We start from the raw sequence: 24,527 nt of genomic DNA on the forward strand, positions 1-24,527 counted from the left end.
AAATCCACAACAAAATAGTGTATTTCAAGGATACAAGTTCAAAGTCCCCCCCCCATAAATGTATTGCGTTTTGCACACCCTTATCGGAACCAAAACACACACGATTACTTTATACATCACGCCAAGTTGTGATTCTACATTATAATGACTGAACAGCATTGTACATCTATAGGGGTTGTAAACAAAATATAAGGGAAACAAAGGATGAATTCCATAGGGATAAATAGTGGAAGTTATGACCTTAGTTCTCTCTGCAAGGCTCCTAGTCCAGCAACTCTTCTCTCATCTACCCAATGATATCACAGTAACTTGGTCCATTTTTATACATGGAATAGAATACAGACTAGCGCAAATAAAAAGACAGAACCCGGGATTCAATCAAAGGCGCATTGTCGACAAACGCACTGCACTGATCAACATAACCCCAAATTCCCTGACACGTGTAGAGATCACATTCAGAAGTCAGGTCAAAATTACCCTCAAAAAAGGAAGTGCGTTTGTCTACAATGCACCTTGGACTGAATCTCGACCAGAGTATTTAGGCCAACTTAGTCTGTGCTCTACATCTCAGAAACCACAGAATTTTAAAATTATTTTTTAAACAGTTTCCAACAAATATCTCTTAAAAAGAACAGCGAAAACCTTCTGTGTTTATAAAAAAAAAAATAATAAAGCATGGGGCTTTGCCCATATAAGGAAGAAGACCAAGTCACATGGTGTTTTGGTATTTCAATTGAGGACAACTGGGGTCTACATCTGTAGCGCATACCTATATATTATTTCACAACAGCAACAAACCTAAACGTGGCTTCAATTTTCATCTTCGCCGTTGGGTGAGTTCAATGATTCAGGTAGACACACAATGTTCATGGCAAACCTTGACAATCAGTTCCCTATTTGGTTCAATCAATCAACTCAAATAACCAATGCTCAATGGTGGGTGCGCTTGTTGCCCCAGGTGGGTGGAGTTTGCTCATTTTAGACCATTCCATTGGTCCTACAGTGAAATCTCCAAAACGTGCATGCCAGAATAAAGTGTCATTGACATTGTACCATTGAACATTGGCTACTCAGGCAAACCAACTGAATGACTGAAATAGCACAGTGGACCCTTGCCTCACAGTGGCTGTGATTAAGGACTTTAGTCAGTGCACTCGGCTTGTAAGAATCAACTACTTAGAAAAGGTCAGAAATATTCCTATACTCACAACTCAAGTTACAATATATAAAAATCTATGTATTTGAGTCTCAGAAGTGGAGTGCTGTGTAGTGCAAGCCAACCAGTGAGAATAGCAGAGGCTGTTCCACCAAGAATACAGTACAGGACAAGGGAACTTGTCATTAATGTGTTCTGGGTAGGATTGGGTGCTTCCTCAGAATGTCAGATATCCTTGAACACTATGTCTGCGTATTGAAAATAGTAATGAAGTACTTTAAACCATTGCCATCCTTTCTTGGTTTGAAATATTTTTATTTTATATGTTTATGTTTGAGGCACAATGTGAAGACAAAATATATTATCACTAGGGCCAGATTGGAGTTTTTCCTCAGACGATGACCTGACCAGGAAAGTATTGCCTATTAGCCTAGAACTAGAGGCCAGACCAGATTTTGACCCTGGCCCCAATTATTAAAAAGAGCTAAAGAAGCTTAACATAGAAATAAAATGTCTGTTCTAGGAATTCTATTTCTCTGCTTAACAAAAGCCTTCAGAGTTTCAACCTCCCAGAGCTCCCATTTGACAACATCACGACAACAGTACACACACTCGGAACAAACAGTTAGGAGAGTCGGGACCAAGTAGCAACCCAAGTGAGAACCAAGGGGTGCTGGCTGGGACTTTGCACACAGAAGCTAAGTCTCCTCTCCAGTCTTTTCCATGGATAGAACGGAGCAATAAATAAGCCATGGTGGAGTCTTGTAGCTGTTCACCAGCAGGTGCAGGATACACTGTGTATCCACGTTTAGAGGAGCAAGTGCCATCCATTCGACTGACTGGAGTCCATGGGTAAAGGCTTTCAATGAATGTCATTCGCAGCTGAATGCTGTGTTTCTCTAAGCAAAGCTATAGTCAGAACAAAGTCAGGCGAGCTACTGTGCCCATAGATCATCCCCGTCCCCCTTTTGAAGAGAAGAATACAGGTTTCGGCCTTCTCCGGTGGGCGTATGTGTCCTTATAAACTAGGAGTCCCTTTAAAAAATAAAAAAAAAGTGTGAGTGGCAGATAGTGACTCTTGATTGACAGGATGTTAGGGGACTAGGACAGAGGAATACTGGATGTGCGTATATTAATAACAATAACGTGTGTGTATACGCCTGTAAATGTAGGTAGAGTGTGAAACCTTTCCTTTCGTCTCATGGCATCCCCGTTTTATCCCTGGCAGTGTCTGTCCATACAAAATACATGAGCATGTGTGCGGTAAGCTTTACCGTCGGCCTGTGAACAGAGTCCACGACGTGTCCTCAGGCAGGGCGGTCTGTGTCTTTCCCACCGGCATATTGCGTTGGCATAGCCCACGATAACCTTGTCCATCCAGGTGAGGGGCTGGGGAAACAGCACAGCCCCCTCGAAGAAGCCCAGGTGACCCCCGTGGAGCGTCAGGGCGAAGATCACATTCGGCTTCTTTTCTGACGGGTGTGGAGAAAGATACGGTGATGCTAACAGTTAGCATGTGGTGGTGTCGTTGCGTAAACAATGGTGGATGCTGATACTACTGGCCTATTACTAGGTAAGATGCCACCAAAGTGGTATTGGGGTGCAGAGGAGTATTTCTGTCTGTAATAGAGCCCCTTTGTGGGGAAAAACTCATTCTGATTGGCTGGACCTGGCTCCCCAGTGGGTGAACCTAGGCCCACCCGTGGCTGCGCCCCTGCCCTGTCATGTCAAATCCATAGATTAGGGCCTAATGAATTTCAATTGACTGATTTCCTTAAATGAACTAACTCAGTAAAAAGAAAAATGAAATTGTTGCATGTTGTGTTCAGTATAGATTAGGTCATTGCACTCTTACTCGAAACACAGTAAACACGATGCAAAACATCTCGAATGGTAGATGTAACAGTGCAACTCGATGAGGTAATGAATTAGATATTGCCAATGTACTGACGATTCATTGGTTTAATTTTGTGCAAGCTCGCAGGTAGCCCTTTCTGGCAGAGCCTCGAGTTTCCTCACAGATATGTGACTCCTAGGCCTAATTTCCTTTCCATTTCTGCCACCCAACACTCTCAGCCCTGACTCGCTCTGTCTTTATTTCCCTCTCGTAACTTTTAGTCACTGCAAACTGAACGCGAGAAGCGCTCAGATACAAATCAAAAGACGTGTACGGGACAGAGGTATAGATTATAAAAACGGGCAGCACCCTGCTTTTCTAGTCAAGCCGCAACCCCGTCTTTCACTCTGGCCCAGGTGACACCGTTACAGAAACACTAGTGACCAGAGTAAATAATACAACAACCGTCAGTAAATAACACAGGCCTGCCCTGACCAGGCATGGGCCTGTATTCACAAAGCATCTCAGAGTAGGAGTGCTGATCTATAGCCCGTCCATATCATCTTATTCATTATGAAATGATCCAAGATCAGCGTCTGTCTCCATGTAAAGTACATAAGGTTAGTGGTGAGGTGGTAGCAGCTGACCTGCGATTAGCTCTCCATATGGAGGAAGCACACGCACCGAAAACACACGGGCCAGTTTAAAAAAAGGCAGCTCATCAGCGCCTGAGAGGGAGCAGAGGCGCACACAGCAGAGACAGCTGGTGCCGGCCGTACAGCCCAACGCTGGCTGCTGAAAGGGCCCAGGCAGACTGAGGGTGGCTGGCTGGCTTCCTAACTGACCTCCAGATACAGACAGACAGCGCTAATGGGATTAAGTGCTGGCCTTTAAGGCCAGAGAGACGACGAACTGGAGTAACACTGACTGAACCCATCTACCTTTATTAGAGAGCATGACTCGCCCTTAAAAAAATCGGGTTGTGTGCGACTACATACGGTACATGAGGCTACTTCCATATCCGCGTGTATGCAGTTGTCCAATACAATAGGTTTGTTTGCACTCTAGTAGCCTTTGGTGGTGAGGATAGCCTGTATACCCTTTATGGGACACCGCCACAACACAGTCCCCTATGGAACATGCAGGCCAGGCGTAGAGTTACAGGGCTCGCCAACCCCGTTCTTGGAGTGCTGCCCTCCTGTAGGTTTTCAATTCAACCCCAGTTGTAAACAGCCTGATTCAGGTTATTTAATTATTAGAATCAGGTGTGCTAGATTAGGGTTGGAGGGAAAATCTACAGGATCGTAGCCCTTCAGCAACATGGTTGGAGCACCCTGGACTCAGGGGGAAGTAGATGCCAGCACCTTTCTCCTACAAGCCTTGTGGCTGTTGATTTACACACTAAATGGGGGTCGGGCCAGTGACTCCCGGCCACTGGGGCAGAGAAATGCTTAAATGCGGGCGAGACATGGCGCACGTGCGGAAAACAAACACACCCTGTAAATAATACCACAGCACAGGGGATCGCATGGCCATGAAAAATTCAAAAAGACTGTCTGGGCAGGGAGACGCTGCAGAAAGATGGCGAGGAGGATTTATCAACACTTAGCGGTCAAAACGTAAAGAGCGTGTCCAGCAGAGAAAGGAAGAAGCGGCCAAGTTGACGTGACCCTGGTGTTGATTGAATAATTAAATTGCGCTACTACTAATGACATTGCACATCGTCACAATGACCAGTTTAAAAGGATTTTGCATGAAGCTAAATGCAATCAAACAAGAATGCTCAGTACACATTTCTTTGAGGTGATTTGGCCATAAATTGTGAACTTGGTGAGCGTGGCCCATTTACTCCCATCGATTTGTTTTGGAAGATATCCTGTCCTGGCTACTAAAACTGCTATCACTCACTATGAATAAATAATTGGTATTAATGAATCAACAAAATGTGGTGAGTACTCAATTAGTTACAACTCTTACTGAATAGAGTGAATACCTGCGAGTGTGCGTGGGATGGTCAGAAGTGACCGATGGACCAGAGGGTCATCTGAGGAGTTGACCAGCAGTAGAGGCACATTGATCTGAAATACGATTGTCATCATCACCCTCATACATCATCATCATTAAGTTTGAAAACCACTTTGTAATCACTCTGGGCTAGGTTTCTCAAATCCTTCGTAGCTAAAATAGTCCAAAGAAAAATCTCCACAACCCAGACCGACAACCACATTAGTGGAACAATTATAAAATAAATATCTGACTTCAATCTTCGAGCAAAATTTTGTGTGTCTGTAGGAGACTTGAGTCTGGGTCGTCAAGGACAATAATGTACTACTTCAGCTACGAAGGCTCTGGGAGACTCCGGGCTGGTCCGTGTTCACTCACATTGTGAATGTAGTGTACGCAGCTTTCCTTCTCGTAGTACTCTTTCAGCGTGTCGTGACCATGGAACTTTCTGTGAAACATATGAACAAAAAAAACAGGCTTCAGGTTATCGCAACAAGGCCACAATTACTAAAGACAAGATTATTTCAAGATGGCCACCAGAGTCAGAAAGCTGGCCGTCACCTCATGATATTGTCATCGATCTGCATGAGGGAGGTAGCTGTGTACAGTCGGCTCAGGTCTGCGTCCTCCATCTTGCTCGAGTTCATTCCAAACAAACTGCCCCTGTCAATCAGAAACAGAGTACAGGTGGTACACAATGTATGACGTAAAATAAATTCCTGCAAAAAACAATTCAGTATCAGAAATATCCCATATGAAAAAAATATTGCAGTATGCTGAAAATACTGCGTCCAAATGTTTTTTTTACTGCAGTAATTTTGCAGTGCGACTGCAGTTACAGTGCAGTATATACTGCAGTTCAACTTGAGTTATTCTGCAATTAAGGTGTCTAAAATACCAGTCGACTGCAGTTACTGCACTTCTACTGCAGCTTCAAAACTGCCAGATTTTTTGTAACGGGTTTAACAGACAATGCCAATAAAGCCAGACTAAGTGCCAAATAAACTTTTTTTTTTTTTGTGGTTTAATATATCTCGAAATGTATAGATGAAAGATGAATTTGCCATTTGGGTCACTTCAAAGTGATACAAATGAAGGTTTTACGAATTATAAGTACAGCAGCAAATCAACGCATACATACATATTGATAATTTACCTTGTGCACAGTCTAACGGTTCCTCTGATCCATCCACAACAGCAGCAAATCAACGCATACAGCATCTAGCTATATCCCGCTCAATACAAAATGACACTCATTATAAATGAAGAGTTGAGGGACAGAATAAACGTGTCATTTAGGGACAGTACGTTATTTATAATGAGGGACACCTGGAGAAAATCTAACTTCTGAAGTGGGCAAAGGTGAAGAGACAGCCATTATAATATGAGCACTGTATGAATCTCTTATTTGCGGTCCGCGAAAGAAACAGTCTAAGCACGGGGAAGGAGGGTTCTACTAAGGTATATGGAATTGTTAATTTTTTTTTTTAAAGTCATACCAAGGATCATTTAGCTATTTAATTAATTAATTAATGAATGAATAACATTTTTAAAAGACCCCTTGAGGTATATATTTAAAATATATATATATAAAAACATCATTTGTTGGGAAAAAAAAATGTTGGGGCCATATCGCTATTAGCCGAAACAAACACATTGAATAACAGATTCACTACACGAAACAGATAAAATCAATTCAAAAGGCACTGTTGAATGACTGTATAGCCTAATAAGGCATCTTTCGTTTCATCATTATTTTAAATGTCATTTTGTACAGTCTAAATTATTTACATTGTAGAAAGATAGTGAAGATATCAAAACTATGAAATAATATGGAATCATGTAGTAAGCCCCCCACCCCCAAAAAGTGTTAAACAAATCTAAATATATTTTATATTTGAGATTCTTCAAGAGTAGCCACCCTTCGCCCTGATGAAACTTTGCACACTCTTGGCATTCTCTCAACTAACTTCACTTTGAATGCTTTTCCAGTCTTGAAGGAGTTCCCACATATGCTGAGCACTTGTTGGCCGCTTATCCTTCACTCTGCTGTCTGACTCATCCCAAACAATCTCAGTTGTTGAGGTCGGGTGATTGTGGAGGCCACGTCATCTGATGCAGCACTCCATCACTCTCCTTCTTGGTAAAATAGCCCTTACACAGCCTGGAGGTGTGTTGGGTCATTGTCCTGTTGAAACACCAATGATAGTCCCACTAAGCGCAAACCAGATGGGATGGCTTATCGCTGCAGAATGCTGTGGTAGCCATGCTGGTTAAGTGTGCCTTGAATTCTAAATAAAAACGAGCAAGTCACCAGCAAAGCACCGCCACACCACTTCCTCCATGCTTTACGGTGGGAAATACCTATGTGGAGATCATCCGCTCACCACACCGCGTCTCACAAAGACACGGCGGTTGAAACCAAACATCTCCAATTTGGACTCCAGACCAAAGGACAAATTTCCACCATTCTAAATGTCAATTGCTTGTGTTCCTTGGCCCAAGCAAGTCTCTTATTTATTTTATTTATTGGTGTCCCTTTAGTGGTTCCTTTGCAGGAATTCGACCATGAAGGCCTGATTCACACAGTCTCCTCTGAACAGTTGATGTTGAGATGTGTTACTTGTTACTTGAACTCTGTGATGCATGTTTTGGGGCTGCAATTTCTGAGGCTGGTAACTAATGAACTGCAGCAGAGGTAACTCTGGGTCTTCGTTTCCTGTGGCGGTCCTCAAGAGAGCCAATTTCATCATAGCGCTTGATGGTTTTTGTGACTGCACTTCCAAAGTTCTTGAAAATGTTCCATATTGAATGACCTTCATGTCATTAAAAGTAATGATGGACTGTTGTTTCTCTTTGTTTATTTGAGCCGTTCTTGCCATAATATGGACTTGGTCTATACCACCCCTACCTTGTCACAACACAACTGATTGGCTCAAAGTAATTGAGGAAAGAAATTCCACCAATTAACTTTTAACAAGGTACACCTGTTAATTGAAATGCATTCCAGGTGACTACCTCATGAAGCTGGTTGACAGAATGCCAAGCGTGTGCAAAGCTGTCATCAAGGCAAAGAGTGGCTATTTGAAGAATCTCAAATATAACATATTTTGATTTGTTGAACACTTTTTTGGTTACTGCATGATTCCATATGTATTACTTCATAGTTTTATTGTCTTCATTATTATTCTACAATGTAGAAAACAGTACAAATAAAGAAAAGCCCTTGAATGAGTTGGTGTTCTAAATCCTTTGACCGGTAGTGTGAATTAGAAAGACATTTTACTGCTGTAATGTTCATTGCAGACTCCACTTGTAAATTGTCATTTTTATACAGTAGGGAAGCCTGCATGCTTGTTATAGGCTACAAGCAAACAAGAACACCAGCTGTCTGATACTGATGGAAGGGTGGCTGGCCCAGCGGCCGCTTGAGAACTATTATTATTATGATGACGTCTTATCTGGGTTTGTTTTGTCGTCCAGACAGTTTGTTATTTTGTAATCACAAATGACGTAAATTAGTCTGGCTTGAAGCATGTAGCTCGTAATGGAACCATTAGGGCAATTTATTTAGGATTTCTGTCTAGGTCTTATTTCAAAGACTGAACATTGCATAGGGACTAAGACAGTAGTGATATGTGTACTAACTACTGAGACGTGTGTTTTAGCAGTTGTATGTACCGGTGGGAGAGGATTATCTTCTTCATGTTGTCTGCCATGAGAAAGTTATAGAGCCTCCGACACTGGTCCCACTGTAGGAACGTCTTCTGGGCCCTGGATTAACACACACATACACGAGAGAGACAGTCAATAACGGCACCAAGTCAATACCACACAATGAGTGGTTCTTTTATTGTGCATGTATTTCTACAGTGCCTTCAAAAAGTATTCATACCCCTCGACTTATTCCACATGTTGTATTACAGCCTGCATCAAGTCTGGCACTAACAGGCTCTTGAACAGCTTCTATCCCCAAGCAATAATACTGATAAATAACTACATGGACTGAGTTAACCTGAGTATCCTCGTTGAACTTTTTATTTTTGCACTGCCTCTATGCACACTCACAGGGCCCTACACACACACACATTTATACTGACTACACACACAAGCTGCTGCTACTCTGTTTATCTTATATCCTGATGCCTAGTCACCTTACCCCTATACATACACACACAAAAGCATGTGGACACCCTTTCAAAATAGTGGATTTGGCTACTTCAGACACACCCGTTGCTGACAGGTGTATACAACTGTAAAGTTTGGTGGAGGAGGAATAATGGTCTGGGGCTGTCTTTCATGGTTTCGGACTTGGCCCCTTAGTTCCAGTGAAATCTTAACGCTACAGCATACAATGACATTCTAGACGATTCTGTGCTCCCAACTTTGTAGCATCAGTTTGGGGAAGGCCCTTTCCTGTTTCAGCATGACAATACTGTGCAAAAAAACGAGGTCCGTATAGAAATGTTTTGTCGAGATCAGTGTGGAATAACTTGACTGGCCTGCACAGAGCCCTGCCCTCAACCCCATCGAACACCCTTGGGATGAATTGGAACGCCAACTGCGAGCCAGGCCTAATCGCCCAACATCAGTGGCCGACCTCACTAATTTTTGTGGCTGAATGGAAGCAAGTCCCCGCAGCAATGTTCCAACAACTAGTGGAAAGATTTCCCAGAAGAGTTGAGGCTGTTATTTGATGTGTATGTGTCCACATACTTTTGGTCATGTAGGGTATATGTTGGTTGACTGATCAGGGCAGAGCAAAGTGTATCCTGTCTGTTTAATGAACAAAATAAACTATTGTTTAGATTTGCATGGCACAACCAATTAGGCTTCATAGATCAGTAGCATAATTAACAAAATACTTGCTATTCCATTCTTTTGAAAATACACTTTATTAGTCAATGAACTAATAATAGACGTATTTGTGATTACGTATATTCACTGGATTCATTAAAATAGATGCCCCACCCACATCTACACAGCCCTACTACCATGTACTCGGTGCTGGCATGTGCACGGGAGGTATAAAAGGCTTATGCCGGGCCTGTTTGAAAGAGGTCATATAAACATTGGCCTATTTTTTTAATGTTGTTAACAGGAAACATACAGTAAATCCTATGTGAAACATGTATTAGCGGTGTAAGCACTTTGGTAGCACTTAATGCGTGGGTGTGGTTTGTATAAACGGGTAACGGGCATATGTGATGGCAGGTTTTTAATAGCCCGAGTGTACTTACTTTAGACTATTTGCAGAGTGTTACGTGAACAGTGTCGGTGTCTAAAAGTGAACGGGGAAACAAGGCGAATTGAGGTCTATGAGAGACAATAGCAGTTGTGTGTGTGTGTGGTGCTCTGCGTGAGATTAAAAAGAGAAAGGAAAAAAAGAGAGGACAAACACAAAAGCTACACGGGGTAAAGTGGTGGCCATGGCCTACCTATGGGTATGAACAAAGAGAGGCCAGACTGGCTGCCTGCCCCTTCCACAAATCCTCACGGGCGTGGATCTAGACACACGCATGTCCGCATGTAGCCGAATCACAGTATCAACGACGTTCTACTTGACAGTGGGTGCCATTTGTATACCGCTTTATTTTGATTCCACCTACCGGAGTGCGCTGTATCCCTGGCAGACACTGACGCAGCACAGCACTCTCTCCTGGTTGATCCTGTTCTCCCCCAGGAACTTACACACAATGTTCCCCCCTAGGCTGAAGCCCACCACAATGAGCAGTGTCTGGGGGAAGGCCCCCTTGATGGAACCCACCATGGCTGCAAACTCCCATGTACAACCTGGAAAAGGAATCACAGAAATGTGTATTTTGCTTTTCAACCAAATGCACTGAGATGCACAAACAAATCCCAAGGGATTGAAACCCAGGGTTGGACACGGTGTAGTGCCCCTGGATAGATCTAGGTGTTAGGGGCCCTGCGCAAGGGCACAACGGCAGAAGATGGCATCTAGGATACAGATGCCAGCAACCCTCCGGTTACTGGCGCACTCCCCACCAGATTTTCCAGCTGTACTAGGGATTCAAACCGGCAACCCTGCAATTGCTGATCTGCCTCTCAAACCTCCAGGCTACCTGCCACACCTAGTAGCAGTTAGAAAGACAGTGCAAGTTACAGGTAAATGCAATACATTTATTAATTAACCAACTTTTCCACATCAAGCTTTTACTTGGAAAACTCCATACAGTACAACTCCAAAAAAGTGTTTAGTCAGCCACCAATTGTGCAAGTTCTCCCACTTAAAAAGATGAGAGGCCTGTAATTTTCATCATAGGTACACTTCAACTATGACAGACAAAATGAGAAAAAAAATCCAGAAAAATCACATTTTTTATGAATTTATTTGCAAATTATGGTGGAAAATAAGTATTTGGTCACCTACAAACAAGCAAGATTTCTGGCTCTCACAGACCTGTAACTTCTTTAAGAGGCTCATCTGTCCTCCCCTCGTTACCTGTATTAATGGCACCTGTTTGAACTTGTTATCAGTATAAAAGACACCTGTCCACAACCTCAAACAGTCACACTCCAAACTCCACTATGGCCAAGACCAACGAGCTGTCAAAGGACACCAGAAACAAAACTGTAGACCTGCACCAGGCTGGGAAGACTGAATCTGCAATAGGTAAGCAGCTTGGTTTGAAGAAATCAAATGTGGGAGCAATTATTAGGAAATGGAAGACATACAAGACCATTGATAATCTCCCTCGATCTGGGGCTCCACGCAAGATCTCACCCCGTGGGGTCAAAATGATCACAAGAACGGTGAGCAAAAATCCCAGAACCACATGCGGGGGACCTAGTGAATGACCTGCAGAGAGCTGGGACCAAAGTAACAAAACCTACCATCAGTAACACACTACGCCGCCAGGGACTCAAATCCTGCAGTGCCAGACGTGTCCCCCTGCTTAAGTCAGTACATGTCCAGGCCCGCCTGAAGTTTGCTAGAGAGCATTTGGATGATCCAGAAGAAGATTGGGAGAATGTCATATGGTCAGATGAAACCAAAATATAACTTTTTGGTAATAACTCAACTCGTCGTGTTTGGAGGACAAAGAATGCTGAGTTGCATCCAAAGAACACCATACCTACTGTGAAGCATGGGGGTGGAAACATCATGCTTTGGGGCTGTTTTTCTGCGAAGGGACCAGGATGACTGGAAAGAATGAATGGGGCCATGTATTGTGAGATTTTGAGTGAAAACATCCTTCCATCAGCAAGGGCATTGAAGATGAAACGTGGCTGGGTCTTTCAGCATGATAATGATCCCAAACACACCGCCCGGGCAATGAAGGAGTGGCTTCGTAAGAAGCATTAAGGTCCTGGAGTGGCCTAGCCAGTCTCCAGATCTCAAACCCATAGAAAATCTTTGGAGGGAGTTGAAAGTCCGTGTTGCCCAGCAACAGCCCCAAAACATCACTGCTCTAGAGAAGATCTGCATGGAGGAATGGGCCAAAATACCAGCAACAGTGTGTGAAAACCTTGTGAAGACTTACAGAAAACGTTTGACCTCTGTCATTGCCAACAAAGGGTATATAACAAAGTATTGAGATTAAGTATTTGGTCAATAACAAAAGTTTTTTTCCACCATAATTTGCAAATAAATTCATAAATCCTACAATGTGATTTTCTGGATTTTCTCTCATTTTGTCTGTCATAGGTACACTTCAACTATGATGAAAATTACAGGCCTCTCTCGTCTTTTTAAGTGGGAGAACTTGCACAATTGGTGGCTGACTAAATACTTTTTTGCCCCACTGTAGGTCACACGTAACATTAATTCAGTCACCGATGTTTTCAATCATGTCCGGCTGTAGCAGACTAATTAGAAGTAGACCAAAGTCAACTTCAACTAAATGCCAAATTGGATTGTAGCTTCCATCAATGTAATTGTCCGCATCATTTCCAATCCCTCATATATTTTTTTGTAAACGCACACAGTCAAAAGTTTGGACAGACCTCATTCCAGGGTTTCTTAATTTTACATCGTAGAATTGGGGCGGCAGGGTAGCCTAGTGGTTAGAGCGTTGGACTAGTAACCGGAAGGTTGCGAGTTCAAACCCCTGAGCTGACAAGGTACAAATCTGTCGTTCTGCCCCTGAACAGGCAGTTAACCCACTGTTCCCAGGCCGTCATTGAAAGTAAGAATGTGTTCTTAACTGACTTGCCTGGTTAAATAAAGGTAAAAAAAAAAAAATAATAAATAAATAACAGTGAAGACATCAAAACTATGAAATAACACATGGAATCATGTAGTCATCAAAAAAAAGTATGCAAAGCTGTCATCAAGGATAAGGGTGGCTATTTGAAGAATCTCAAAAAATACTTTGATTTTGTTTTAACAATTGTCTGGTTACTACATGATTCCATATGTGTTATTTCATAGTTTTGATGTCGTCACTATTATTTTACAGAAAACCCCTTCAATGAGTAGGTGTTCTAAAACTTTTGACCGGTAGTGAGCGAGCGAGCGAGCGCGCGCACCCACACACACACACACACACACACACATGCACACCACTTAGAAATGTCCTTGTTTTTGAAAGAAAAGCACATTTTTGTCCATTAAAATAACATCAAATTGATCAGAACTACAGTGTAGACATTGTTAGTGTTGTAAATGACTATTGTAGCTGGAAACGGATGATTTTTAATGGAATATCTACATAGGCATACAGAGGCCCATTATCAGCAACCATCACTCCTGTGTTCCACTGACACCTTGTGTTAGCTAATCCAAGTTGATCATTTTAAAAGGCTAATTGATCATTAGAAAACCATTTTTGCAATTATGTTGGCACAGCTCAAAATCGTTGTTCTGATTAAAGAAGCAATAAAACTAGCCTTATTTAGACTAGTTGAGTATCTGGAGCATCAGCATTTGTTGGTTCGATTACAGGCTCAAAATGGCCAGAAACAAAGACCTTTCTTCTGAATCTCGTCAGTCTATTCTTGCTCTGAGAAATTAAGGCTATTCCATGTAAGAAATTGCCAAGAAAATGAAGATCTCGTACAATGCTGTGTACTACTCCCTTCACAGAACAGCGCAAACTGTCTCTAACCAGAATAGAAAGAGTGGGAGGCCCCGGTGCACAACTGAGCAAGAGGACAAGTACATTTGTGTCTAGTTTGAGAAACAGACGTCTCACAAGTCCTCAACTGGCAGCTTCATTAAATAGTACCCGCAAAACACCAGTCTCAACGTCAAAGGTGAAGAGGCAACTCCGGGATTCTGGCCTTCTAGGCAGAGTTCTTCTGTCCAGTGTGTGTTTTTGCCCATAATAATGTTATTTTTATTGGCCAGTCTGAGATATGGCTTTTTCTTTGCAACTCTGCCTAGAAGGCCAGCATCCCGGAGTCACCTCTTCGCTGTTAACGCTGAGACTGGTGTTTTGCGCATACTATTTAATGAAGCTGCCAGTGGAGGAAATTTCTAAGTGACCCCAAACTTTTGAACAGTAATGTATACACATATTATATATCTAAATACAAACTTTTTAAAATAAATATAATTATTATTTTCCACTAACCCTACCACCCCTCCCCTAATTGGAGTAAACTAATGAACAACACTTAGGCTTTTACTTCCAGCTTTCCACACACTATATACCTTAATTGGGATAGGGGGCAGCATTTTCACTTTTGGATGAATAGCGTGCCCAGAGTGAACTGCCTCCTACTCTGTCCCAGATGCTAATATTTGCATATTATTATTAGTATTGGATATAAAACACTCTGAAGTTTCTAAAACTGTTTGAATGATATCTGTGAGTATAACAGAACTCACATGGCAGGCAAAAACCTGAGAAAAATCCAACCAGGAAGTGGGACATCTGAGGTTTGTAGTTTTTCAAACGTTTGGCCATACAGTGTCTATTGAGTCAAGTTGCACTTCCTACGGATTCCACTAGATGTCAACCATCTTTAGAAACTTGAATGAGGATTCTACTACAAAGGAGGGACTCATGAGACCTCTGAGTCAGTGGTCTGGCATAGTGCCTTGGTCTCAGGACGCGCACTCCCGACAGAGTTACCTCTCATTCCAGAGCTTTTCTTCAGACATAGGAATTCTCCGGTTGGAACATTATTGATGTTTTATGTTAAAAACATCCTAACGATTGATTCCATACATCGTTTGACATGTTTCTAAAGGACTGTAACGGGACTTTGAGTTTTTGTCTGGACGAAGTGCTTGCACCTTATGAAGATGAATTAGTGGGCTGAACACACTAACAACAAGTGGCTATTTGGACATAAATGATGGACTTTATGGAACAAATCAGTCATTTATTGTTGAACTGGGATTCCTGGGAGTGCCTTCTGATGAAGATCAAAAGGTAAGTGAATATTTATGGTGTTATTTCTAACTTCTGTTGACTCCAAAATGGCAGATATTTCTCTGGCTGTTTTGGGCTCTGAGTGCCATTTTCAGATTACTTTTTTCACGTCATTTAAAAAAAAAAATCTGACACAGCGGTTGCATTAAGGAGAGGTCTCTTTAATTCTGTGAATAACACTTATCTTTTATCAATGTTTATTATAAGTATTTCTGCAAAATCACCAGATGTTTTGGAATCAAAACATTACTGCACGTAACGTGGCAATGTAAACTGAGATTTTTGAATATAAATATGCACATTATCGAACAAAACATACATGTATTGTGTAACATGATGTCCTATGAGTGTCATCTGATGAAGATCAAAGTTTAGTGATTAATTTGATCTATATTTCTGCTTTTTGTGACTGTCTTTTTTTTACTTGGCTATGACCTAACATAATCATATGTTGTGAACACGATGGGTAGATTAACAAGATGTTTATCTTTCATTTGCTGTATTGGACTTGTTAATGTGTGAAAGTTACATGTTTCAAAAAAAATATTTCAGAATTTTGCGCACTGCCTTTTCAGCGGAATGTTGTCGAGGGGTTCCTCTAGCGGAACGCCTGCGCTAGAAAAGTTATGGACACATTCTATTTTACAATAGTTCTATTTTGTTTGTTTTTAGTGTTGTTCTTCCTCTACCCCTCCCATCTATTTCTGATGTCCATCCAGTTTGATTTCTATTTGCCATATATTTAGGAACTGTGCTGTTTCACAAAAGTTCTGAACACACACACATTTTTTTTTTACGGACACAGCATATTTTACATTCGTTATCAGTCCCACCCTTCAGCTCTATTCAACTTCACCCATCTATCTCTTAACAACATCCATATTGGATTTCTATTTGACATATTTTTCAACTGTGCTGTTTTGAACCTTTCTATTCTCATTGTTTCTACAGATTGTAAATGAAAGATAAATCATTATTAGATTTTTTATCGATTGACTATGACTTTTCAAAATCACCTGCAGAGTTGGCTCCAGGTAATTGTTGCAATTCTTCAGCCATTTCTGGACCTGTGACCTTAAACAAGCTACATATGGACAGTATGGACATATGGACAGTATGGACAGTAAAACATTTTTAAAAAAAGGGCCAACAATATGCATACTTAACAGAGCCCTGGCCCTGTCGGTCTTACCGTAGGTGAACATGCGCGGCGAGGTGAGCTCGATGTTGGGCAGGGACCCCAGATGGTTGAGAACAGCACACCTGTACCCCTGCCTCTGGGAGTGATTCACAAAGGTACGGATGTAGTGCTTCTCACTGTGGTTACCAATCCCTGGGCAGATCACCATGGTGATGTCATCTGTGGAGTAAAAACACAGTAAACACACAGGTGATAAAGGGGAGTCCGTGGGTAGGTGGTGTTAGGGCAAATTGAAGGCCGAAAAGCACGCTATTCTATGTGCAACAGGGGTCATTAGTGCACACAAATGTTCATTCGTGCACACAGTGGAACACGCTTTAAAACATTTTGCAACAGGAAATTGACATTTGCATTGGACCAGTTCCAGTAGTCCTTCCCTGTTTCAGTCATTTTCTTCTGTGTGGTGCCTAATGAACAAGACCAAGGAGTAGGGTTAGGCGGTATCCAGACTTTCAAACTGCTCTGTACCGTATAGGGTATTACTCGCAGTGCACAAAAGGGGCGCCATTTCTTTTCCAAACGCTATATTTTTCAACGCACAACACGTTTAGGCAGCAGGGCCTCTTCTAACCGCCGCTTAGAATTTCACAACATTCCCACATGTGCAAGGTACAACAACATTAAGATTTATAAACTTGGCATGTTTCCCCAGTTATAAATCAGACCCGTAGTAAAACTGTGCAAGCGTGAACGAGCATTAAAACTCTGCCTGGACAAACGCCCTTCATTAAACTTACGGTGACAATGACACCCTTTTACTTGCTGTAGAATTTGGAACTATTGGCATTCAAAATTTTGTTTATCAATAGATTGGGTTTCTATGTCCTGCCTTGGTATAGGCTCCGAGATTAAATAGGCAATGTGGCGGCACTCCTATCGCACACCAATACTGAAGCCTACCCATACTGTCAAATATTTTACACAAGCTGCCAGCCTATCTACTGAGTTGGCAGAATGCTTTAATCTTTAGCATTAATTTATGCTGCATCTGGCAAAGGACTGTCAGATTATTGTGGACCTGGCAGCACAACGTTTTACATTGACTTTTCCTACAACCCATGGGGCGGCGCACAATTGGCCCAGTGTCGTCCGGGTTAGGCCGGCAGGGATGTCCTTGTCCCATCTCGCACTATTTATAATATACAGTTGAATTTAACAGGTGACCAGTTTATATTTTACATTAAGGTAGGCTTATGTATGCTACAGTCTACTTCAATGTAAAATAGACTGTTCACCTGTTAAATTCAACTGAATATTATAAATAGTGCTGCCTGTGGGATTGCAAAACTTGAAATACATTTAGCCTGTCTATTCACTAGACTTCTAGGTCCAATGAAATGAGAGCTGCGTATGGTCATTTTTTGTATGGCTACTTCAGAAATATGAATCCATCACGGCCAGGAATTTATTTTGCAACTTATGAAAACAAAATAGGAAATGTCTATATTTTAGATTTTTAAAATATTTTTTATAAAATGATTTTCGCTCTTAAGTAACTGCAAATGGCTGCATTCATATGTTTTCCTGGTTTTTATGAATAAGCTTTTCGTCATATCTCCATTTGCACAAAATACTTGCCAGCTTACAATACAATATTTCAACCACTAGCAGAGATGTGCTCACCTCCTCGCAAACTTAAGGCCATGTGTACACACATTCTCTCATCAAGTTCGATTTTTGTAAATGCCAACTTCTGCGTGAAAATTGGCGCACACACATTTGGGTGGGTATATCGTGTACTTACACAATTTATAAATGAGGCCCCAAGAATCTTGATCCGGGAGGGGATTGATGGCCTCTGCAGTAACCACTTAGTTGACAAACCAAATGCATGGCTGAAGCGATTAATACTACTTGAAAAATCATACCGTCTATACTTCAAAATATCCCAGTATACCATCCAAGCCTACCAGGGAGTCATTACACAGATAAAGGGTGTGTGCTACTCTTTCCTCAGGGGCACCATCATGCTAATGGTCTCAAACCCAATTAGATACCCTAGGGCATGTGCCCAAAAGGTCAAAACAGTACGAGAGGATTTTTAATAAATAAAATAAAAGTGTTCCCTTGACATACATTACTCAAGATAAGGAAACAGTAGAAACCAACCAAAGCCAATTCCATTCGATGAATTACCTCAAAATGTCTAAATAATGCACACTAGTCGCAGACCTGTTGCATTAAACCGCATTTTGAAGTGCCACTACACGGAGGACTTGAAGGGATGCGGACAGTATTGAGCACAGCTGTTTTTGTAAGCCTAACCAATAGGCTGAGTCATGCCCATATCACAGATACAGTACATGGCATGTGGTACATGACCAGACCTGGGTTCAAATACTATTTGAAATCATTTAAAATACTTTAGCTGGGCTTGATTGAGCTCATCTGGCAAAATTGAACCAACACAATAATTGCAAAAGTGCAAAACCCACCCATCTACAAGTCACCTTTAGAATAGATAGGATCACGTTTAAGGCTAGGATTGGTTTAGCCCCAACTTACAACTTACATGGCCAGAGGAGATCAGGCTTGCAGATTCAGTGCCTCTTTAAATCCCCCCTGAAAACCCACTTATGCACTTGATGCGAAGCACTTTGTTAACCTGTTATTGAAAAGAGCTCTATAAATAAAGTTATTAATATTCAAGCAAACACTACAAGTATTTGAAATTTCAAATAAACTCAGGAAAAAAAAAAAATGATGGACCCTCCACCTCCAAATCGATCCCACTCCAGAGTACAGGCATCAGTGTAACGCTCATTCCTTCGACGATAAATGCGAATCCAACCATCACCCCTGGTGAGACAAAACCGCGACTCGTCAGTGAAGAGCACTTTTTGCCAGTCCTGCCTGGTCCAGTGACGGTGGGTTTGTGCCCATAGGTGACGTTGTTGCTGGTGATGTCTGGTGAGGACCTGCCTTACAACAGGCCTACAAGCCATCAGTCCAGCCTCTCTCAGCCTATTGCAGACAGTCTGAGCACTGATGGAGGGATTGTGCGTTCCTGGTGTAACTCGGGCAGTTGTTGTTGCCATCCTGTACCTGTCCCACAGGTGTGATGTTCAGATGTACAGATGCTGTGCAGGGTTGTTATACATGGTCTGCCATCATGTCTCCCAGTAGCTGTCTTAGGTGTCTCACAGTACAGACATTGTAATTTATTGCCCTGGCCAAATCTGCAGTCCATGCCTCCTTGCAGCATGCCTAAGGCACATTCATGCAGATTTTTTTATTTTACCTTTATTTAACTAGGCAAGTCAGTTAAGAACAAATTCTTATTTTCAATGACTGCCTAGGAACAGTGGGTTAGGTTAACTGCCTGTTCAGGGGGTTAACTGCCTGTTCAGGGGAAGAACGACAGATTTGTACCTTGTCAGCTCGGGGATTTGAACATGAAACCTTTCGGTTACTAGTCCAACGCTCTAACCACTAGGCTACCCTGCCGCCCCGGATGAGCAGGGACCCTGGGCATCTTTCTTTGGATGTTTTTCCAGAGTAAGTAGAAAGGCCTCTTTAGTGTCCTAGGTTTTCATAACTGTGACCTTAATTGCCTACCGTCTGTAAACTGTTAGTGTCTTAAAGACCATTCCACGGGTGCATGTTCATTAATTGTTTATGGTTCATTGAACAAGCATGGGATACCGTGTCTAAACCCATTACAATGAAGATCTGTGAAGTTATTTGGATTTTTACGAATTATCTTTGAAAGACAAGAGTCCTGAAAATGTTTTGTACTTGAACCCAGATCTGTACATGACGTGGTACAGTACATGACACATGTACATGAGAGTACAGTACATGAATATCTCGGAGTAGGGTGAAGCTGCCCCAGCCGAGACACTGATCTTGGGTCATTTTTGCATTTCCTCACTAAAGGTTAAGGTTAGGATTGGTGCAGGGGAAGCTGAGCCTAGTTCTGCACCTAGGGGAATATTCACTCTGGAGCGAATATCTCACCTCCAGTGCGGTGGTCCCCCAGCGACTCGAAGAGGTCAAAGGTGGCAGTGGCCCCATCCTGCATGAGGAGGTACTTGCGCACCCCACAGGGGTTTGGGGAGCTGACACGCCCCATCTTCCCATACAGGGCAGTCTGGAGGTGTCCACTCTTCCCCCACAGCAGCGGTGGTTCGTACCTGTGTGAATACACAAACGGGCAAGAGTGGATGTGTGAGAGCCAAAGTGATGTAAGAGCAGTAATGTCAGTGCCTTGTGGAACATTTTGTGTTGTGAGCATGGTATGAAATCCCAGTGTGAACTGGTACATTCCACACACACACACGTGCATGGAATCACACACAAAATCTAGCATGACGTTAACATGTATAAACATCTAATTTGTGGGCCTCCCGAGTAGTGCAGTGGTCTAAGGCACTGCATCACAGTGCTAGCTGTGCCACTAGAGATTCTGGGGTCGAGTCGAGGCTCTGTCGCAGCTGGCTGCGACCGGGAGACCCATGGGGCGGCGCACAATTGTCCCAGTGTCGTCCGGGTTAGGCCGGCAGGGATGTCCTTGTCCCATCGCGCACTAGCAACTCCTGTGGCGGGCCAGGCGCAGTGCACGCTGACACGGTCACCAGGTGTATGACGTTTCCTCCGACACATTGGTGTGGCTGGCTTCCGGGTTAAGTGGACATTGTGTCAAGAAGCAGTGCGGCTTGGTTGGGTTGTGTTTCGGGGGAAGCACGGCTCTCGACCTTCGCCTCTCCCGAGTCTGTATGGAAGTTGCAGCGATGAAACAATTGGATACCACGAAATTAGGAAGAAAAAGAGGTATAACAACAACAAAAAATAATCTAATTTGCAAGTAACTCTGGATCCTAGCTGTACCTCTAGCATGGTCTTTCCATCTCATGCAAAGAAACACAACTGTTTTAAGTAACCTCCTTTCCCCACTCTGTGACCAGGCTTTGGCCTGTAGGATCAATTATATATCACTGGTAGCAAGACATTAACATCTTCATGTCTCATGGAAGCCATTTACATTTCAATGAAAAACAGCTCCTTGAGTTAGAGAGTTGATCTTAAAAAAAAATGTTAATTTCATCCATGTAAAGACAGTGTAATTTAGCCATGCTAAGTCTGCAGTGTGGTCCATAGTGTAGATGTTATGTAATTGCGATGTGGCTGTAAAATAATACAGTGTTAATAGGACACCTCCTATACCCACACACAGGGCATCTCGATGGACTGGACAGCCATTGACTGATGCAGGGAGTGTTGAGGACTGGTCAAAACAGGGAGGTACGGTGAGAAGGGCACGATCGCGACTGGGTTGAAAGTGATCACGACTCAGGGGGAAAGGAAAGATTAAGGATGTTTATGAAAGTGGGATAGTATGTCCTGTAGCTACAGTACATGTGGGTTTATGAGTATGAGCTTGTGACTGTCTGTGTATGTGTGGCATGTACCAGTCTGCTCTTGAATGTGATATTGTTACCATAGTCACAACATAACATGTTCCAGGAAGCACTGCATGGCATGACTGCTATTTCACTCACAAGTGTGTGTGCTTGCTCTCAAGTAGGTCTATGTGTGCTCCGGTGCATGGGAACAGTGGACACGGTTTGCGTCCCAAATGGCACCCCATTTCCTATATAGTTTATTACTTTTGACCAGGGCTCTATAGGTGATAGTGGCTCTGTCCCAAATGGCACCCCATTTCCTATATAGTTCATTACTTTTGACCAGGGCTCTATAGGTGATAATGTCTGTGTCCCAAATGACATCCTATCTGCTGGGTAGGGATCAGTACTCACTCTTTGGTCAGGATGGGGCAGGACTTGAGCACATAGCGGTTGAGGGGCGTGTCCCGATAGGTGATGTCAGGCGGAGCCGTGGGACTCTTCAGATTCAGACAGCGCACAAGGAAATAGAGCACCGTTGCGATGGCAGCCAGCTTCATGCCATCAAACATGGCTGGCATCTCGGGGGCAATGGTGTGGACGTCGCCTGGCTCCATGAGTGCACTCATGGTTGACAGAGAGGACCTATGTCTAGGCACAATTAACATATGATCACAACAGCAACACATGGCACACTGGTGCAGAGGGTATATAAAGAGTCACATGCAGTCATAGCATTGATACAGCATGTAAATTAGAGCGTGATAAGAATAATGAGATCAAATATGACCACAATAAGACTGGCTGCACATGGTGCACTCGTCAATAAGACTGATTTGAAGTTCACAAAGAGCAGAAAGAAACGAAGTCGGTTAGACAGTGTCAAACATTTTTGCCCACCTTGTTCAATAACTAATGATACTCAGTCACCCCTGGACATGCATTTCAGAATCTGGCAGCGCTGAAAAAGGGGAACAAAACGTCACCCAAATAGCTAACTGTCAGTATATTGTTGAATGCAAAAGTCTAATCTCTTTGACTTTATGTAGATACAAATTACATTATATATATCATTTTACAAATTCCAATCATTCGGACGTTATTATTTAGCATTGAAGTCGTTCATGTTTGTGTTAGAGTTGAATTTGCGCGAGACAACTCATTCTACGCTTACAATCTGGTCTAGAATAGAATACAGAAATGTTACCCACTTTTGATACAGTGAAACACGCAGAAAAAGTAGACTGCCCTCTGTCAGCCGACAACCCTCATTTCAGCACACACGCAGTAGCAATTGTTTCTGTAAAAAAAAGCCAGTAAATCAGCTGGTTGGCAACCATGCACAACGTACCATTTTTTTACCTCAAAGATATTTTCGCGGTCTACTCGAGCTTTCGTCCGAATCAGTGTCCTTACATGCATGTATGTTAACAAGCTGTGTTGCTCTCTGTGCACAGCTGCTCCGTGTAGTCACGGACTGTTTACTACAGCCGAACAGAGTTGAAACACGCGAGCACCTAGCAACTGCAGCCCGACTTCCTACTGCAGAAGAGGTGATTTACATATACCTATTTTTTATTGGAGCTCAGTTACCGCTACGTCACATGTTGGGTCATTTTCGGTGCCCAGTTTTGGGCCACGGCGAAGTCGGCTCAAAACAAAAACAAAGGGGTGTGAGAACGTAATATTCTGTGTTTTACTAGCTCAGCGCGTTTTCTGCCTTACCAATGAAACTTGTTTGAACATATATTTTATGGGAAAGAGCTGTATGCTTCTGAACGATACGCAATGCTGCCTTGTTAACAATATGACCGAGCTGCGCAGATTCCTGTTCGTTTTGAGAAGGGCACTCACCGTTTTCACGTCACGGGCTAATGGGCTGTGCACTTATCGAACAAAATGTTTTGCGCATAGCATGATACCTAATGGTATTCACCATCTACGTATAAAAAGGTAGTAATTGATAAGGATACATAAAAAGTATTTTGTTACGCCCAGTTGGATTGTTATTTGAGATGCATATTATGTTTTACTGTAGCCCCCTTCAATGTTTTCCATGTTGTCAATACTTCCTGAGAAGTATTTGTGGTGTTGTAAATCATGATTTTACAATGTATATATTAATAACCATTTAATCTTTCATTTTGCGCTACTTGTGTACAGCACTTACAATTTCGCAATAACTGTCACAAGCTCCTTAGTGCCGCAGCAGTCTAAGGCACTGCATCACAGTGCTAGAGGTGTCACTACAGACCCTGGTTCAATTCCAGGCTGTATCACTGCTGGCCGTTATTCGGAGTCCAATAGGGCGGTGCACAATTGACCTAGCGTCATTAGGGTTTGGTCGGGGGAGTCCGTCATTGTAAGAATGTTCTAAACTGACTTAAATATAGGTTAAATAAAAAATACTATTTAAGCGATAACACCAGAGAAGCGGGTGTTTGGAGGATATATTGGCACGGGTGTTGTTTTGTAGAACTGTGTCAATATGTCCTCCAAATACCGGCTTGGTGGGCATTATCACTTTTATACAAGGGGTTACCAACATATTCCAATAATGATGGACATATTTTCATAAACAAGGTTATTTTGATAAATGTATTCATACTATTTAATTCTTCCATGAGGTACAGTG

General features: G+C 42.5%; 1 protein-coding gene across 4 annotated transcripts; it reads right to left on the reverse strand.

Moving 5' to 3' along the window:
* Nucleotides 1-3: 3 nt before the first annotated feature.
* On the reverse strand, nucleotides 4-23,448 carry LOC112232999 (abhydrolase domain containing 2, acylglycerol lipase). Of its 4 annotated transcripts, none has more exons than XM_024400351.2 (13): nucleotides 23,309-23,448; nucleotides 23,104-23,192; nucleotides 22,793-22,853; nucleotides 22,307-22,537; nucleotides 20,508-20,683; nucleotides 16,539-16,706; nucleotides 10,607-10,790; nucleotides 8,679-8,771; nucleotides 5,559-5,660; nucleotides 5,376-5,445; nucleotides 4,987-5,071; nucleotides 2,431-2,628; nucleotides 4-2,191 (listed from the first exon to the last, which is right to left on the reverse strand). In XM_024400351.2, the coding sequence occupies exons 4-13, from the start codon at nucleotides 22,519-22,521 to the stop codon at nucleotides 2,175-2,177; spliced, it is 1,308 nt and encodes a 435-aa protein (XP_024256119.1). In that variant the 5' UTR covers nucleotides 22,522-22,537; nucleotides 22,793-22,853; nucleotides 23,104-23,192; nucleotides 23,309-23,448; the 3' UTR covers nucleotides 4-2,174. The 4 variants fall into 4 exon arrangements, with proteins under 4 accessions (XP_024256119.1, XP_024256116.1, XP_024256117.1 ...); XM_024400348.2 differs by having other exon boundaries at nucleotides 22,307-22,543; XM_024400349.2 differs by having other exon boundaries at nucleotides 22,307-22,543; nucleotides 23,255-23,447.
* Between the last annotated feature and the right edge of the window lie 1,079 nt (nucleotides 23,449-24,527).

This window comes from Oncorhynchus tshawytscha, linkage group LG19 (genome assembly GCF_018296145.1).
Source record: "Oncorhynchus tshawytscha isolate Ot180627B linkage group LG19, Otsh_v2.0, whole genome shotgun sequence".
Taxonomy (NCBI): Eukaryota; Metazoa; Chordata; class Actinopteri; order Salmoniformes; family Salmonidae; genus Oncorhynchus; species Oncorhynchus tshawytscha.